At 32.7% G+C, this 18,780-nt stretch overlaps 1 protein-coding gene across 2 annotated transcripts in view; it reads left to right on the top strand.

Moving 5' to 3' along the window:
- Window positions 1-279: 279 nt before the first annotated feature.
- Window positions 280-18,780, top strand: part of LOC119604717 (serine/threonine-protein kinase PAK 1) — a 43,909-nt gene continuing 25,408 nt past the window's right edge. Inside the window, exons 1-3 of one of the 2 annotated variants that reach the window (XM_037957525.1) lie at window positions 280-433; window positions 13,005-13,199; window positions 13,259-13,413. In XM_037957525.1, coding sequence (XP_037813453.1) covers window positions 13,058-13,199; window positions 13,259-13,413 — 297 coding nt within the window. In that variant the 5' untranslated portion in view covers window positions 280-433; window positions 13,005-13,057. Of the gene's footprint in view, window positions 733-13,004; window positions 13,200-13,258; window positions 13,414-18,780 lie in introns of both variants that reach the window. The other variant, XM_037957516.1, reaches the window with a different exon arrangement.

Here is an 18,780-nt window from a genome sequence, read left to right as displayed (position 1 = left end):
TTTCGCGGCAGACGCGTTACAAAATACAATGTGTGACTATACACTATTTCAACTTTTTTGACAGAATCCTATAACGCCTTGCCGCATACAACGCGTGTTGTGTACTTCCACCTTAAATTTTTTCCATCCCTGCATAATTTCTCATACAACTTGCTCTATTTTGCTGTTATATTCCGTTTTTATTTAAAATCTTTCAAAATTTAAAAATTAAGCAAGCGAATTTGATAACTTAGTCGGCTTACTGTCGATTTTAAGGCGCCGTCGATATTTTTAGTGTCAGCCGCCGTCGTCGTTAATATTTGTCGGCGCAGGGCTCTTCAGCATGCACTTTTTTTCGTATTGTACGCGGATTTGTCAAACGAGAATTATTGACAAAAAAGTGAATTAATTATTAGTTAATTAAATATAAATTATTTAACAAAGTATTAAAAAGGTATTAATAAAAATATAATTAAAGAAATTGTCATTTAAAGAATAAATTGTGTAGTTAATAAAGGAAATTTAACAAAAAAAAAAAAAAAAATTCCTAGAGCAAACGCCATTAAAGAATAGAAGAAAAAGCAAAAAAAGTGCATGAAGTGTGGAAAAATCGGTGAAGAAAAAAACGAATATGATTAACTAGAATTACAAAGAAGTAAAAATTAAAGTTTTTTTTTATAAATATTTAAAATAGTTTAATAGAGAACAAAAGTTATAATCATTGTAAATAAAAGTGTTTTAAATAAAAGAAAGGTAAAAATCAAAAATATTTAAAAAAAATAAAGATAAAATAATGAGAAAAAATTCCAGAATAAAAGGAAAATTAGTTTCCTTTATATAAAAAAATAAATTCTAATAAGAATTTTTAATTTCTGTTTGGATTTTATGTTAAAAAGTATTTAAATGTGTTTGGAATTCCTTTTTGGTGCCATGAGTCTTGTATAGAAACTCCTTTTTTATTCTTTTTCTTATTCTACGCCCCCTTCTTCCTCTCCAGTATCGTTTTTTTTTTTGTGTGTGTTAAACAGCTGTCATTGTATGTTCATTTGATTGTTGTTGCTGTTGTTTTGTTGGAATCGTGTGTGTTGTGTTTGTTCGTTTGGAGAGAGTGTTGTCAACCCATTTTAAATTGATTTTTCCCTATTGCTTTTGTGTTCAATGCTTATTCCATTTAGTTCATATTGGAAAATATTTTCCTCAATAAAATTTGTGTAAATTAAAAATTTAATAGCAACTACAAAAAAATCTATAAAAATTTAAAATAACAACAACAATAAAAAAAATCAAACAGTTCCTCTAAGTTTTTTGTTGATTTTTTTTTTATTTGGTGTACCACCCACACGTAAGTTCACCGTACGTATGTACATACATACCTACAGTACGTTTTTCTTTAACCATCCGCTATTTTTGACATTTGTCATCATAGTTTTTTTGTCTGTTCATTTGCTATTGTTATTGTTGCTAATAGTGCGTTCATATGTTTGTTTGAGTACCTATTTGGCGTATGAAAATATTTAAGATTCTTCTAGTTATACTTTTACCTTTACTTACTGTTTGTTGCCATTTATAGGTTTCCCATACATCCGTCCGAAAAATGTCTGTTATATTATATTCCGTCTGACGACAATGACGGCTTGAAGTTCCGGTAAAATTTTTTTTATCATGTCAAAGACAATAAACAGCAATAGCAACAACTTTTAACAATTTTTATTTGTTTAAGTAAGACAGATAAGGGTGTTGTTGTTGCTACTTAAAAAGGGGGGACTATGCAGGGAATTCAAGTAAATTGCTCCAACTGTTCAAATTTAAAGATAAGATATCATGCATTTTTCCACTATGTGATTTTTAGTCATTAGTTTGTTAATTTAATATAATGTCAACAATAGGACATTTTTTAATTATATAGGTAATAACGTTTCAAATACTAATGAAATAACAGAATAACAATAAGCAGCTCACTTGGAATTATTAAGTCTTGGAGCCCGTAGGAGTATTTAATAGTATCTCTCATTAATTCCAAAATTAAACGAACCGGTTTCATTTAGCAAGTTAAGGTTGTGTTAAGATTAATCACAGAGTGTTCCACAATACCTAAGAATAGAGGAACCGAAGTATTGTTGCATACTCTTAGTACAATTCAGCAGCCATTGAACGCGCCCTAAGAAACATGGCAATTGCAAATTCTTAACTATAATGAAAACGTCAAACCTTAAATTAGATTGTAGACTATACTATAAACTGGACTAAAGACTAGAGTATAAATTAGACTATAGACTTGACTCTAGACTAGACTTTGGGCTTGCCTCTAGACTATAGTACCGGCTACACTATACACAAGACTAGACAATAGACCAGATAACAAAGAATGCTATAGACTATAGACAATATTATAACTAGACCATACTGTAGATTTTACTACAGGATAGATTATACACTTGACTATAGACTATATTATAGACTCTGACAACAGATAGGAATAGGACTCTCTTGTCTCTTAGTAAGAACTCGATTAGGCTTCTAACTGGTATAATTACTGGGCACTGTATGATTGGACATATGTATGTCGGAACGTATGGTCTACCCAAATTATAGCTACTGTAGAAGCTGCTTGGACGAAGAAGAAGTGGAATCAATACAACACCTTCTATGTGACTACCCAGCCTTACAAGAGCAAAGACTACTCTATCTTGGTAGAGCTCTTTTCCATGATCTAGACTGTCTCAGAGATGCGTCACTAAAAAACATGATCGGTTTTATTAAAAGCACCGGCTGGTTTACACGGAGACCGAACGAACCAAGTAGTCAACGAAATTAGAGAAGGAAACCATTCTCTCAATATTAGGGAATGGTAATTCTAACTCGCTTGCTAGCGAGCAACCCACGTAACCTTACCTTACCATACTATAGACTAGATTATAGACTATACTATGGACTTGACTATAGACTAAACTAAACACTAAACTACACAAAACGTCAAACACGAAAAATACTTCGAATTCTTGCATTTAAGTGTTGACTTACGAAGCCTAACTTCGATAAACGCTTTTTCATCCGGATTCATAGGAGGAATTCAATATCAATACTCAATGTTGTAACAATGTTGGTGTTTCCCTTTCCTCGATGTCAACCTGGCCCTAAGTAGATAAAGATATTACTCCTTAGTTGGGAATAGATAATAACGTTGCGATCGAAAATCAAATCAAAGTCGAATCTGTAAAAATGTAGCATTTGATATTAGAGAAATATTCTAGAAAAGGAAATTAAAATATTCACAGTTATTTAGATTTCCTAAGAATGTGTATTTTCTAAAATACATATGTATATGATTTTTGAATTTTCGAACACAAATCTATGGTTTTCTGTATAAATCTTTTTCTAACAAAAACAGCACATTAATCCCCTTATAAAATTTATCTAAAATACGCTTCTGTTTTCTTTAAAAAAGACATTTATGTAAAATATAGTAAACAACTATACTAGTAAAATGCATGGATACTTCCGTTTCGAAATAAAAAAATACTTGTGTTGTGGCCCTTATACTGGTGCACTCACTACTGCAACATTTTTTTGTTTTATTTTGTTAGTTTAATTTTATTTTCATGTTTTTTTATTTCTAAACAACCTTAAGTGGGCCCATATTTCTATTCATTATTTTTTCTATTATTATTCATTCATTGCGTCTTTAAAAAATGAAAATAAAAAACATGCTTCTACTACTCAACTATACTACACCCCCCCCCTTACCTCGTTAAACACTAGCAAATTGTGTCTAACTTAAATTGTATACAAGTCTATCCTTCCGCCCAACTTTCTTCTTCTATCTTAGTTTTAACTTAAACGACATTAACCACGTAGTCGTACATGTGCAATGGATAAGCGAAAAAATGTATAAAATAATAATATTTATTTCGCTATTTTTAAATTTATTTTAATTGTTTATTTTCCACATTATATTTTTCTTATGTTTTCTTTTTTTTATATTTTTCTTTTGCTTCTCCAAAGTTTCTTGCAACACACACACGCAGTCTGAACTGCTGCTTAATGCTGAAGACATAAATGTAGAAGAAGAAAAACAATTCAGTGGCAGCAGCAACAGCAATAAGAAAACAACATTTATATTCTTATATCCAAAATAGACAACAGTTTATTACTATACGTTGTTGCACTTGCCTTCTTCGCTTTGCTGCTGCTACATTTTAGTTCCATTTTGTCTGTCCATATAATATTATATGACTTAGTGTCTCTTCGTCTGTCTGTCTGCATGTATGTTGTCGTCTTTTGTGGTGCACCACCTCCTCTTCTATATTACCGGATAGTTGGTGTTTTTATGCGCATAAATATTTTGTTTTTATTATTATTTCTTATTAGTATGTTGAAGCATAAAATCCAGCACCTAAAATTTATTTTTCTTTTAATTAATATAGAAAAGGAATTAATATAATTTAATGCAGTTAGTGGAGTTAAGCTTTCGACAAAAACTTCCGCTATTAATATTCAGAGTTTATTAATTATTTATTAATAGTAGAGGGCCAATGGGACTTAAATTTGTGGACCTACCGCATCAATTAAAGTTTGCACTGCGTATATGGAGTGCAGTGTCCACGGATTTTCCTTTCATATAGGCATGTTATGTCGCAGACAGAAGGTTGGTATCGATATCAATTATTAAAGGATAATTATTCCCAAAGGAGTCGTGGGACTTCGTGTATGAGATCTTATGTTATTTGGGAATGCAGACCACTGGTCCATTAAATTAGTATATATCTTCAGAGACTGCATTATGTGAAGTTCCACTATTTGTTGATATATTGACATTAAATGGATTATAAGGAAACTGCCCATTCTCTTTTCTGAGGAACGACAGCCTGGGAAGGGAGTAGTCATGAGAACTTCTTTTTCACGATAACTAGTCGTCCAACTGCGACATGGTTTTTGTTAAGACTGGGGAAACTCGATAAGATTTTTCTGATATAAGAACCTTCTACGGTGCTACGGAAGTTATCTTAGAATTGAATTTCTTATCGAGTTTTTGAATCTATTTACAGAGATCTTAAATAGTTTCTGGATTCTCTTCGAGAATTCACGATTTTCTCAGACTATTTATCTATCTTTGTCATCTTTTTATTTACAGAAGAACCTTCTACGATACTAAGGAATTTCTCAAGTTACTGTTTTTGTCTCACTCGATTCCACTTGGGATTTCACGTTGTCCTCAGACCATTAAGGTGGATTTTTCTACCTATGTCACATTTTTGTTTACATGACTGTATAGTCGCGTATTCAAACGTACGAATTTGTTTAACTCAAATTTTATGTCCGATCGGTTTTCTATAAGCCCCAAATACTGAAATCAATTCCGTTTGCAGAAAGAAGTCAGTTTTCTTCCTATTTCTGAAGGGTCATACGAATATGATTTAAAAATCGATATATGTATAAATGGTCAGATAATAGGAATTCATTTGAGACGTGTCATCATACTGCCATGATGCATAATGCCATAGCGTCTCACCACATGCATTAATGTCCGAGCTTTCCCAGGCGGTGTGATTAGAATTTGCATCAAACATAATATAATGAGAATCCAATCGTACCATAACCACAGGGGTATAGCTCTTTGTGAATCCACGGTTCCTACACTAGGGCAAGCTCATCCCCACCAATACTCTTTGAAGCGGTGGAGAGTAACTTTGAAGTTACCTGGTATTGTAATCAATCAGTTTTCAAGTTCAAAGGAAACCTCCTTTAACGAAAAAGAGGAAATCAATATGAATAGAGGAGTTATTATTCGATCCACATTATTTCGTTAACATTGAATCATCGTCACGAAGATAGATTGTCTTGGATGTTTTTCTAGTTTCTTGAATGGAATGTTTTACAACAATAATAACTATTAATTAATAATTTTTTATCAAATTAATAATATGTACTTTGAATGCTCTGTTCATTATTGTTATTATTTAAAATACTTTAAGCAAAGCAGCAGAAAATATGTAGTTTGGAACAGTACAAAGCAGGGCAGAGCAGAGCACTTAATGCATAAGTATCTCGTCTTATATTTTAGCTGATTGCCTTATTTTTGTAATTTTAGTTTATTTTCCAATGCTTGTTGTATTCGTATGGAATAGAGCCACCATCACCACCAACAGCAATAACTACAACAACAACATTTGCTGTAAGTTACAACAATGTTGTTATTGCTGCTTCAGCTGCTGCTTTTGTAGTAGTTGCTGATGTTGATGCACCTTTATGGTATATTTTGTTTACCACAATTTCTTAGTTTTATGACAATCTAGTGTAGAAGTTTGTGTGTAAATGAATTTTTTTTCCATTCTAGCTACTGATGTTGTTGTTGTCATTGTGCTTTGTTGTTATTTTGTTTTATTTTTTTTACTGATGCGTCTAGTTTCTTTTAGCCACTTGAGCACAGGTATCATCTTGTTAGATTATAATGCATACATTTTATTCATGCCCACATTTACATGAACAAAAAAAAAAAAAAACACTTGCAACATTTGCATGCGTTGAGGTATGTATATGCGTGGTTTTTATTACTCATACATACATTTAATTTTGATTTCTGGTTTACATATATAAATATAAGGAATTAAAAAAAAACTATTTTCTATATGTAATAATTTAATCCGTTCAGGTACTTGATAAAATAATATACACTTTGATGTTATAATGATCTCTAGCTGTATGTCTTAAGGATCTACAGAAAGTCTTAATAAAAGTTCGCAGTGAACAAAATTATGTTATAGGACTATTTTTGTTACACCATTATTTTTGTTACACACATTATATTATATTTTTATCAATTCAACTTATTACATTTAGATTGAGCATCTATCGATAAGTTAATAAAGAATTCGCCTATGACATTGTCCTGGGATTAGGACAAATAATTCTGAGAATAGTTATTGACGACAGTAGAATTTGATCAAGTACTTGAGTCATCTACCTCTGATCATCGCAGACCCGTTTCTTATAGTCCGTCAATCTTCACTATCAGTATCAGTCCTAGAGAAGAATCCCTGACAAAGAAAAGAACACATCACCATTTAATCCAACTATATTATCAGACACATTCATAGCGAAAAATGTCCGACAAGATCATACCATTGACATTACATATATATTTCGGTATTTTCCTGAATCATCATTTATTTGACACATACATTTACATTGCAAAGTTAAAGCGATTTATAACATCACTCCTTGTCGTTTTAATAAGTGTTTTGGAAATTTCCGTTTAAACAAAAAATATACACCAAATAAAATTGATTAAACTTTATTATTAATAGTAATTCAACTTAAAGGCGTATTTTAATTATCAATATTTTAAGAATTCTTACATGAGTACATATAAAATTATAACGAATTTCATTTATTCATAACTAACCAATAGTACTCGTAAAACTTTTTAACCGTACATAGTTACTTACAGACAAACATATTCCTCTTTTTGTTATACATTTTAAGAGTCTACTACATGTTCATATTAAACTTATATTTTATTTTATATATTTTACGTTTTCAACTTCATAATCACCAAAGTATGATGATTCATACATTGTAAAATGTCGTTGCATGTTAGTTGGATGGTTGGTTGGTTGGTTAGTGGCTTGGCTGCTGCTGGTGGTTGTAGTGTAGTGTTCTTCCATTCTGAACAAATGGACTTTTTTCTGCTTGAAATAAGTTGTATTTTTTTCATTTGCTTTTATATAAAAATGAATGAAGTACAACCAAATAGAAGAACGTGCATCAGCATGTAAATAGTAAATAACGAATGTAGGGACGACGATAACATCCATAATTGAAAATAAAATATGAATATCTATGTTGGGTTTTAAATATATGTATTCCTATCCAGCAGTTTTGGTTGACAGCCCCGAACATTCGATCAGCTACTTTGAAATGGTCATATCCTACAAGGAAGTCTATTGAGTCTTTCCACTACAAATGTACTTCTTATTGTAAAGTATTGACTCCTTTGGTTTAGCTTTCTGACTGTCTCTTTATAATCTATGGAGTGACGTTTGACTTCTTCCCAGGACAATGAGATTATAAAATAGCTAGTTACTTGGGTAGTCAGGTGACTAGAGGTAATCCAAAGTAGACTAAGTAGCTATTTTGGTACATTCCCCAAACTGTTGGGTACTTACATTGTCTATGTATGTGTGTATTTTCGAAAATTTAAAGATTTTTATGTTCCATTGTCTAAGATATGAAGCAAGTTTTAACCATTATCTGTGAAAAAGTTTGTAAGTCTCTTTAAAATAATATTATTTTGAATAATTCTACTACTATTATTCTATTATTTTTAAATGAACATATAGTCTTAAATCTGTTGGGTTGTTTTCTATTTTGTAATAATATTCGTCAATTTTTCAAAAAAACTCCAATGTCATATTCTTCCAAACATTCATCTCTGTTGAATCAAAGTACTCGCCAAACAATTGTAATTGTTAACACTTAAAGTTACTCTATTGTTATAGAGTTTCAACATGAAATTCATTTACAGTTACTTTTTTAAACAAATAGAATTTAAAGAATATTTTTTATAAACATTTTATAAACCAAATTTTACTTAATCCATTTACTTATATTTTTACTTTTGTTTTTAAACCTTCACAAATTGTTTCTTCTTTCTATCTACTTTAAACGGTCATTCAACTGACACTCACTGTACACAATAAACACATGCCCCTTTTAGAATTATTAAATAAAGATTTTGTCATCTAAAAAACATCTTTTTATATACAAAAAAATATTTATAATTTGGAAGAGGGCACGTCATTCATTACAATTGTTGTACATAGAATTTAAAAATTTTGCTAAACTAAAATTTTTACATAAAATTTAAATTGAAACTCTATAACAATTTCCTTATCAGCATTTTCGCTTTCATTCAACATTTAAAATATTTTTTTTATATTTTTCTTAAAGTACAGCTATAGTATATAATTAATTGGTTTTTATTCATGTATTTCTATTTACAAACATCTTAGAATATAATTTATAGATTTTTTGAATTATTCTTGTTGTTTTTGTGAATACGTTATGATAGTGTATTATGGTCATGAGGGATGTTAGGAAATTATGGTGATAAATCTAATGATTATTTTATTTGATTAAACAGCTCGTTATACTTAGTGTTTCCTTTAACAATCCTATAGATTTGATATATGTATTTTTCGTGTGGAAATTTACGATGATCCAATGATCTCTGATTTAGAGTATTTAAAAAGTTTGACCTTACAGCAGATACTTTACAGTACAGATCCATAAATTCAGTGGACGTAATGGAGAAGGGACGTTGAAAGTCCTGGCGGACATAAGTAGGAGATGACACATACTATCGGCAAATATAGTCCTTCTTGTAATAATTCCTAAAGTACTACTCTCAGAACTATTCTAAATGGTTCTCAATTGGGGTATAAACTCTGAGAATTTTAATTTGTTTTAACAATTTGACTGTGTTCTTCCCTGCAATTAATGTAAGAATATGCTTAGTTATACATAGGCCAACATACTTTTTTAAAGGATTGAGCCGCGCTGAATCTGTCTTCATAATTTCACAATCACATCTGAGATTTGAGATATCGTGTTCATAAATGTAAAAAATGACTCTTTTGGCCCTTTTCGAGACGTTATAACTGCGTTATCTCGAAACAGGGTTTCGTCTTTTTTCAAAATTCGTCGGCCTATGTTATTCGTATTATTCCCTAATAAATCAGGATCCCTCTACATGAACCGATCTGTGACAAAGTCAACTGAATCTAATAATTGCCCCGACAAATAGTCGCGTAGCATGAATCAATATATCCTGTTGAGATGGCAACAGCACCGAGAAACTTCTCCGAAGCGTAAAAAGGCACACTAAATCAGTACTAATCTCCTATATATGGAGACTTTCCCAATCTTTCACCAATTTTTGCATTAGTTCAATTCCCATGATCATAAAGATCTCTCTACGGAATGACAGGCAACTACCGAACGCTAACCTGACAATTCCCCATCATATACCGGCTCCCTACTACACGACCGGTAAGAAATACCAATCGGGTACAGGAATCCAGCATATGCTGCTTTGTACCAACGCATTATGTATAGGATATATCAGCCCTTAAATCAACATTCTCTTCCCGCGAAAATTTGGTTGTGCCCTGAGAAGTGGGCTGTCGCAAACTACCCCCAATATATTTTAATTCGTCTTTTGGCGGACATTTTCAGCGTCATAATCGCGATTTTTGTAACATGATCCATGGTAACAAAGCTCATTAGTTTTTAAATATGACTGAGAAGTATCCCAGCAAAAAAAGTGTGGAAAAAGATGTAGAATTTTCATCACAACTAGTAACCCGAAGTGCTTCAAATTCGGGTGTAAAACCTATGAATTTTACATTTGCGTGTCATTGGAGGGATGTTGTTCATTTTTGGCAACTTTGAACTACATCTAATCTTATTTTTAGAAGCAGTAAAAATCCGAAATTTGGATGTCAAAAATAAAACACATTCTCTTAATGACACGCTTATGTAAATTTCACTACTCTTTCACCAAATCTTGATGTACTTCAAATATGTTATTTGTAATGACTTTTCCACATCTCTTTCCTCACTTTTAACTGGGGTTTCATTTGTAAGGAAATATTTGGTTTATAAAAGTGAAAAATATGTAATCGCATTTTAAGATGTGATTAAGATGTAGTTTGTAAAGTATGACATCAATTATTTTTTGCTGGGATATGTACATTTACACAGAAGATTCCAAAAAGTGGGTAATGTCTTCTTTATTAAGAAGATTGAAATCAAAATAAATCTTAGATTCAACGACAATTCTAGTAATCTTTAAACTAGCTGGTAAATTGACATGGGTTCTATCGAATTTACACTGAAATCCAAGATTGCACTGAGCGGTATGCTAACCACATCTAAAGTATTCCATCTCTATATGAGTGGTTTAGAATACAAGGATCTTATGGTCTATATTGGGCTTTATAGCTACGTATTTTGTCGATCTAAAATAGGTCCATAATTAAAGTTTAGTAAGTGTTCATGGTACAAAATATCTAGATTTTCCTTATGACTGTCATAAAATCTCTCTCACAGCATTATTTGGGTACAAGCATTTCATTTTAATGCTGACGATCTGTCGTAAATGTGTTTTGAATGAACTGAGTTTCATATCATGTTTGGGATTGCTTCCGCTCTTTTTTACTTTTTGTAGATGTCAGAAGGGAACCAATCAGAACTCCTCTCCAGTTGAATATGATATGACAGTCCGGATATACGATTTTATTTAACAAGAATCTGTCCTGACCTAGAGCTTGTGGGATTTAATTAGGCGATAATATTTTCGGATTTACGGGGATTTACGGAGCTTTGCTGAGAATTTTTTTTTATTTGGTTTAGTTTTTCTACGGAACTATATTATACATTTCCATCAGTATCATGCAAGTTATCAAAAGCTATAGAAATCGTGTAAAATTCTTAGCCAAACGATGTTTAATTTGCAATCCTCCCTCGTATATTATTTGCCGGCTACATAATTATTATTATTATTTTTATTATCAAACAGCAGCATTATAATAGAGACAGTGACGACAAACACTCTATTCCACTACATCTAACCATCCATCCATCTATCACTCGTACATGAATTTAAATCTGACTATGCTCATCATACCCGTGTGTGAGTCTTAATGTTGATGTTTGTATACGAATGTCACGATATGTGAATGAGTTTGAGTGAGTGTATATGTGAGTTTTCAGTTCGATGTTTTCAATACGTATGGATTTTGTGAGTAGTGAGAGTGTGATGGCAGTGACATCAAAAATGAATATTAAAATCTAATTTTTGAGGAGGTGGTGAACAACAAGATTCGCTTTTCTGAACAAAATTAAATTGAATAGTTCATGTTAAATTAAATAATTCAATTGAAGTCGAAGATAAAAGCAAAAATAAGTTTTGGAATATATCTGATGTTTTCATTTGCTTTTTCTCGATTAAATATAAAGTGTATGTGTTGTTGTTGCCGTTTTTTTTTTTAAATTTGTAAACAAAATTAATGGTTCATTATGTCTGATTATTACTGCATGGATTAATGGTGTTGAAAAAGAAATTAAAATTATTTGGATATTTCAGTGGAGATGAAAACAAAAATGGAATTTATAGAAGATAAATACTGCTTTTTTAATTATATTTTCCTGTTTGCAACTGTTGTGGAATAATTGTACAGTAGTTTGTGCAAAATAAAGTGTTTATGATAAAAAAGGACTGTTTATAGTTATTTTCTAAAACAAATATTTTAGTTCTTTTCAGAATACAACTTTTATTATAATTCTTAAAAAATTATTGTTATTTTCCTAGAAATTGTTATTGCGCGCAAAAATTCTGTCTGTGTTTGATACTACTGTTGTGTCTATACACTCCTTAGCTTAGCTATAGTTGGCCTATATTCTTTTTGGGGTTTGTTTTTGTTTTCTCGCTAAATAAAACAACAAAATTTCTTTATCAATAATATAATATTTTTGTTCTAAATAATATTTTATGCACACACAATCCAATTGTTTCATTATTTTTATTAAAAATAAGTAATAAGACAGCAGTATTGGCTGGTTTTCTTCCTCCGATTTTTATTGTTTTTCCCCCCAATCTAACCCCAAAAAGGTATAAGATTTCAGAGGCGCAGCTGATAAAGAACTAAGAAAGTACACAAAACAATATACAAATGTATGTATGCAAATAAAAGAACCTAAAAAATAAACACCGTGACTATTGTATAATATTGGAAAAAAAAAGTAAATGAAATTTTGTTTAACTATAAACATTGATGACACAAACATTTAGGCGAAATAATAATAAAAAAGAACACAAAGATAACACAATTAATAGACTGTGTGGTTCACTAATTTTTTTTTTTTTTTGGATTATTAAATTCTTGTTAAAATTGTTCATAACTCCTAAAAACAATTTCATTCATTAAATTTGTTTTTGTATCTTTTTAATTGTTTAATTTTAGCTTCAATATATTTAATATTAAACACTATACTACCACCATACAATATACGCAAAATGTCCAGTGAAGAGGATAAACCGCCAGCTCCACCTGTGCGCCTGACTAGTAATCGTGGCGGTGATCGTGTTGGTGGTAGTTTGGGCTCAGTAACAGGTTCTGGTGATGGTCCACCTGTGGATATGCGGCCTTTACCTAAAGGTTTTTCTTTTTATTATATTATTATTTAATTTCAAAATAATAAATATTATTTCTTATAGAACCCGATGATCCTGATCGTAAAAAGAAAACCTTAAAAAATAAAATAAAAGGTTCTAAACCGTCACATCAAGATTCTAAACCCAATATTTCATATCCTACTAATTTTGAGCATACTGTTCATGTAGGTTTCGATGCTGTTACGGGAGAATTTACGGTAAGTTATCTTTTTGTTTGTATTCTCTACTCATATACTTCAGTAAATATTTAAGTTTTAATATTGCATTGGAATGTGTTTTTAAAATTTTCTTTACTTCCCCAATCATATTTTTGGAAATGTTATTTTTAGGCTAGGAATTTGATCCATTTGTATTGAGTTAATATACCTTTAATTAATCTTCTTAATTGGTCATTTGCATATGTAAGAATATCGTTATACCAGGTGCATTAGTAATTTCATTTTAAATCGTCATTTGTTTTTAAATTCTCTTTAATTTGTTCTAATAAATTTCATATGAAAATTTGTTCTAAGAAAATTTGATGATATTCACTTAAATAAGCACATCATTTGCAAAATGTTTTTTGCACTCTTTGCTTTTCTAATGAGCTACTCACTACTCTGCATCAAATTTTTAAAATAGACTGTTTTTTTTTACTTTTCTCTATTAATTAAACAATATTTTAACGATATCGAAATGATATCTCCTAGGTGATAAATATTATGAAAAGTGATATTTAAACTTTAAAGACAAAATTGTATATTTCCTTATTGCATAGTTTTTTTTATGGAATTATGTTATCATTTTAACTCTAAATGCAAGATGTCAAATTCTAAAATTGAGACCAAGCTACCATTTTGTAAAATCCGCTGAAGAAATAGAAAAACTACGATTTCTTATGTGTGCCTTATTGGTATCATGGCTATTTCTAAAATCCACCATAAAAATATGGTGCATGTATAGATTTTTAAATATTTATCTCGCTATATTCGTCCATCTGTCTATTAAAAGCTCGATAAGTCCCAAATCGGGGGGAGCTATTGTTGAAATTGAATGTGCATATGCAATGCAACTCTGTTTGACAATGCGAATATTTACTACTCTGTTTTTCTTCTGTTCTTTTTTTTTTGTTATACTTTGTATTTTTAAACTAAACTGATTTTATGTTTCATTCCTGAATAAACTTTTGAATTGTCCACACGTGTCGTCTTTATTTGAAAAGAATCAGAGGCAAGAGTACAGTATCCCAACAGGTTATGGGCCCAGTGACATTGAAGATTAAATAGTTTCTAGTGAGAAAACATTAATTGAGTGAAAATGGCCTCTATGTTTAATATACCGAAATTGGATGACACGAATTATGACTCATGGAGTCTTCAGGTGAAAAGTGTGCTTATACACCAAGATTTGTGGTCCGTTGTGTCAGGAAGCTTGACAAAGCCTGAGCCAACTGCTACGAACGCTGCTGCAGTGGCAGAGTGGATTGCAAAAGATGAAAAGGCAACGGCAACGATAATATTGTGTTCAACCCCAATGCAAATAGCTCACATAAAGAATTGTGAAACTTCTAGTGATACCTGGAGAGCATTAAAGGAGGTACATCGTCCAAAGGGACCCGTGCGTAAGGTTACGTTGTTTAGGCAGCTTCTACAAACCCGTATGGCAGAAGATGAGTGTGTTCAACAATACATATGTAATTTTGGTACAATTGTTGACAAATTGGCTGAAACCGGTGTCACCCTTCAGGAGGAGTTGTATGTGATTATGTTACTCGCTAGCCTACCAAAATCTTACGAGAACCTTGTGGTGGCTCTTGAGGCGAGAGATGACCTTCCGAAATTATCTACACTAAAGGTTAAATTAATTGAAGAAGGGGAACGTAGAAAGGTAAACAACAGTGGAACAACAAGTACAGATAGTAGCGTGCAAGTTTTTATGGCGAAAGAGAAGAAGGGCAATCAACGAAACAGTTATAGAAAAAACAACAACAATACAAATGAAAACAACGGTTCTCGAAGAAAATCAAACTTTAAATGTTTTAGTTGTGGCAGAATTGGTCACTATGCGGCACAATGCAAAGAAAAGGGTGCAAAGGCAGAGCAGAAAGATGATCGAACACATCGTGCTTTTTCTATTTCAAATGACTGTGAACTACGAAAGAACATTTGGTGTGTTGACAGCGGCGCGTCGACGCATTTGTGTTGCGACCGCAACATGTTTGATCAGTTTGAAGAACATGAAGAGGAAATTGTAATTGCTGGTAGTAACAGAATACAAACTGAAGGAAAAGGGCAAGTTTACATAAAGGAGTTTGACTTAACATTGAAAGAGGTTCTATATGTTTCGTGTTTGCAATGTAATTTTATTTCGGTTGCTAAAGCTGTAAGTAATGGTTGTACTGTAACTTTCGACGACACAAAGGCTTTGATAAAAAAAGGCGGTAAGGTTTGGTTAACTGCCAAAAGAGTCGGCGGCTTATTTTTGTGTGGTGTAAATGATAATGAATGTTTATTTTCATGTGAAACCACTGAGGAGGCGATGAAATGGCATAGACGTTTTGGCCATATGAATTTTGCTAGCTTGAGACAACTAATAAATAAGGAAATGGTTTTCGGCGTGAAACTGACTATCCCTGATAATATGAGCTGCAATGTTTGCTTGCAATGTAAATGCAGTGTTGGACCATTTAAACATTCGGAGAACAGAGCCAATGATTTGCTGGAAATAATACACAGTGACGTTTGCGGTCCCATGAATACAACTTCCAGTGGCGGTGCAAAGTACATGTTAACGTTCATCGATGATAAGAGTCGATATGTATTTGTTTATTTTCTTAAGAATAAATCCGAGGTGTTCGGAAAATTTAAAGAATTTAAATCTATGGTTGAGCGGCAGACTGATCGGAAAATTAAAATATTGCGCAGTGACAATGGCACTGAATTTGTAAATGGAGCATTTGATGAGTATCTTAGGGAACATGGAATTGTCCGGCAGTTGACCGTTCCCTATACACCCCAACAAAATGGCGTTGCGGAAAGGTTCAACCGCACATTGGTCGAGATGGCGAGATGCATGCTGGTTGATGGGGGCGTTGCTGAAAATCTTTGGGCCGAGGCAATTAATACGGCTGCATATTTACGAAATCGCTGCCCCACGAAAGCATTATGTGATGTAACGCCGCATGAAGTTTGGTTTGGACGTAAACCAGTTGTTAAGCATCTAAGAGCGTTTGGGTCAACTGCTATTGCCCTCGATAGGAAACAGCATGATAAGTTTAAACCAAAGGGTAGGGAATATATTCTGGTCGGGTATTCCGACACGGCCAAGGCTTACAGATTATATGAAAGGGATACCGGTAAGGTAATTGTGAGCAGGGACGTTTACTCCATAGAGACAGAATCGGGAGAATTTGTTGATATTGAAATACTATCGAAAACGGCAGTACAACAAAATGATAATGAGGAAATGAATATTGAGGAAGTTACCCAGGATGAAAGCGACTATGAATCGGCTGATGATTTTTGTGGATTTGAAGAGGTTCCTGAAAGAAGGAGAGCCGGAAGACCCAAAAGTAATCGCACAGGAGCACCAGGTAGACCCAAGAAAATATACAATACAGTTAATTTAATGTGCTCTGGAAATATCGACGTTCCCGAAACCGTTAATGCAGCTCTATCGAACGAATATTCGAGTTTTTGGTGGAATGCGATGGAGAGTGAGTATACTGCACTTTTGAAGAATAGAACGTGGGAAATGGTTAAGCTTCCTCCGGAACGAAAGGCAATCGGTTGTCGTTGGGTGTTTTCGCTTAAGAAGAACAAGGCAGGTGACGTCGAAAGGTTTAAGGCTAGGTTGGTAGCGAAAGGCTGCTCGCAAGTTTATGGAATAGATTATGGGGAAACATTTTCTCCCGTCGTAAGATACGAAACTATAAGAATGGTGTTTGCGTTTGCAGCTGAGTACGAGTTACACTTACACCAGATGGATGTTTCTACAGCATACCTCAACAGTGAATTGGATGATGACATTTATATTACACAGCCCGAAAAATTTGTTGACGAGAGAAGACCACGTATTAAAAGACCATGTATTAAAGTTGAAGAAGGCATTATATGGCCTCAAACAATCAGGCCGCCAGTGGAATCGTAAGTTAAATTCTTTGTTGAATGAAATTGAATTTTATGCGTGTGAGAGTGAGCCATGCCTTTATATAAGGAAGAGTGAGAATAAGGTGAATATAATTGCAGTATATGTAGATGACATGTTAATTGCGTGCTCGGATATCAATGACATGAAAATTATAAAACGTGAAATTTCTAAGAGAGTCGAGGTAGTGGACAAAGGGCCAGTAAACCATTTTTTGAACATTGAAATAGAAAGAGATGGACCAACGGGATCAATTGCAATTAGTCAAAAGGCGAACATAGAACAGTTACTGAAGCGATATAATATGGATAACTGTCGATCAGTGTCGACACCTTTGGAGCCGAACTTCCAAATTGCATGCAATGACGAGAATTGTAAGAGAGTTGACCAGGTTGAGTATCAGTCGTTAGTTGGTTCTCTCATGTACATTGGCTTATGTACCAGGCCTGATATCATGCACTCTATATCGAAACTATCTCAGAAGAACAGCGATCCACATGTAGAGCATTTTACAGCGTTAAAGAGAATGCTAAAATATTTGAGCAAAACCAAGGAGATGCAACTAAAGTATTGTAAAACTGGCCATCCAATCGAATGTTACGTTGACGCAGACTGGGGAGGAGATTCTATTGACCGTAAGTCATATACCGGCTATATTTTCCTTTTAGCTGGTGCGGCATTTTCATGGGAAAGTCGTAAACAACAATCAGTGGCCTTATCAAGCACTGAGGCTGAGTACATGGCACTATCTTCTGCGGCCAAGGAAGCAACATACATAGGAAAGCTATTGAAGGAAATTCAATTACACAACAACAATGTAATTGTAATCCAAGGTGACAATATGGGAGCATTACAACTGGTTAAAAACCCCATCTATCATGCCCGTAGTAAGCATATAGACATCAAGTACCACCATGTCAGGGATTTATATGAGAAGAAGCTGATAGATTTGAAGTACTGCAGCACTAATGATATGATTGCTGATGTGTTGACCAAGAATCTGCAGAAGGTTAACCATGAACGTTTTTCGAAACTTTTAGGTCTGGTTAAATAATTAATGGTTATTTATAATTTATATTGAATCGGAATATAAATATTAGCATTGAGGAGGAGTGTTGAAATTGAATGTGCATATGCAATGCAACTCTGTTTGACAATGCGAATATTTACTACTCTGTTTTTCTTCTGTTCTTTTTTTTTGTTATACTTTGTATTTTTAAACTAAACTGATTTTATGTTTCATTCCTGAATAAACTTTTGAATTGTCCACACGTGTCGTCTTTATTTGAAAAGAATCAGAGGCAAGAGTACAGTATCCCAACAGCTATTCCATGTTAACTAGATTTGTTTGGCATTGAAAATGAGCAAAATCGGACCAAACGGAAACAAAAAAACATTCACCTTTATCGCCAATAGAAGTGAAATTTTTATTCCCCTCG

Source organism: Lucilia sericata, unplaced genomic scaffold, assembly GCF_015586225.1.
Source record: "Lucilia sericata isolate MDLA Ls3-8-SP2 unplaced genomic scaffold, ASM1558622v1 Contig000014F_arrow, whole genome shotgun sequence".
In the NCBI taxonomy this organism is placed as follows: Eukaryota; Metazoa; Arthropoda; class Insecta; order Diptera; family Calliphoridae; genus Lucilia; species Lucilia sericata.
The sequence above is the reverse complement of the archived record's forward strand: the minus strand, read 5'-3'. Positions and strand labels throughout refer to the sequence as shown.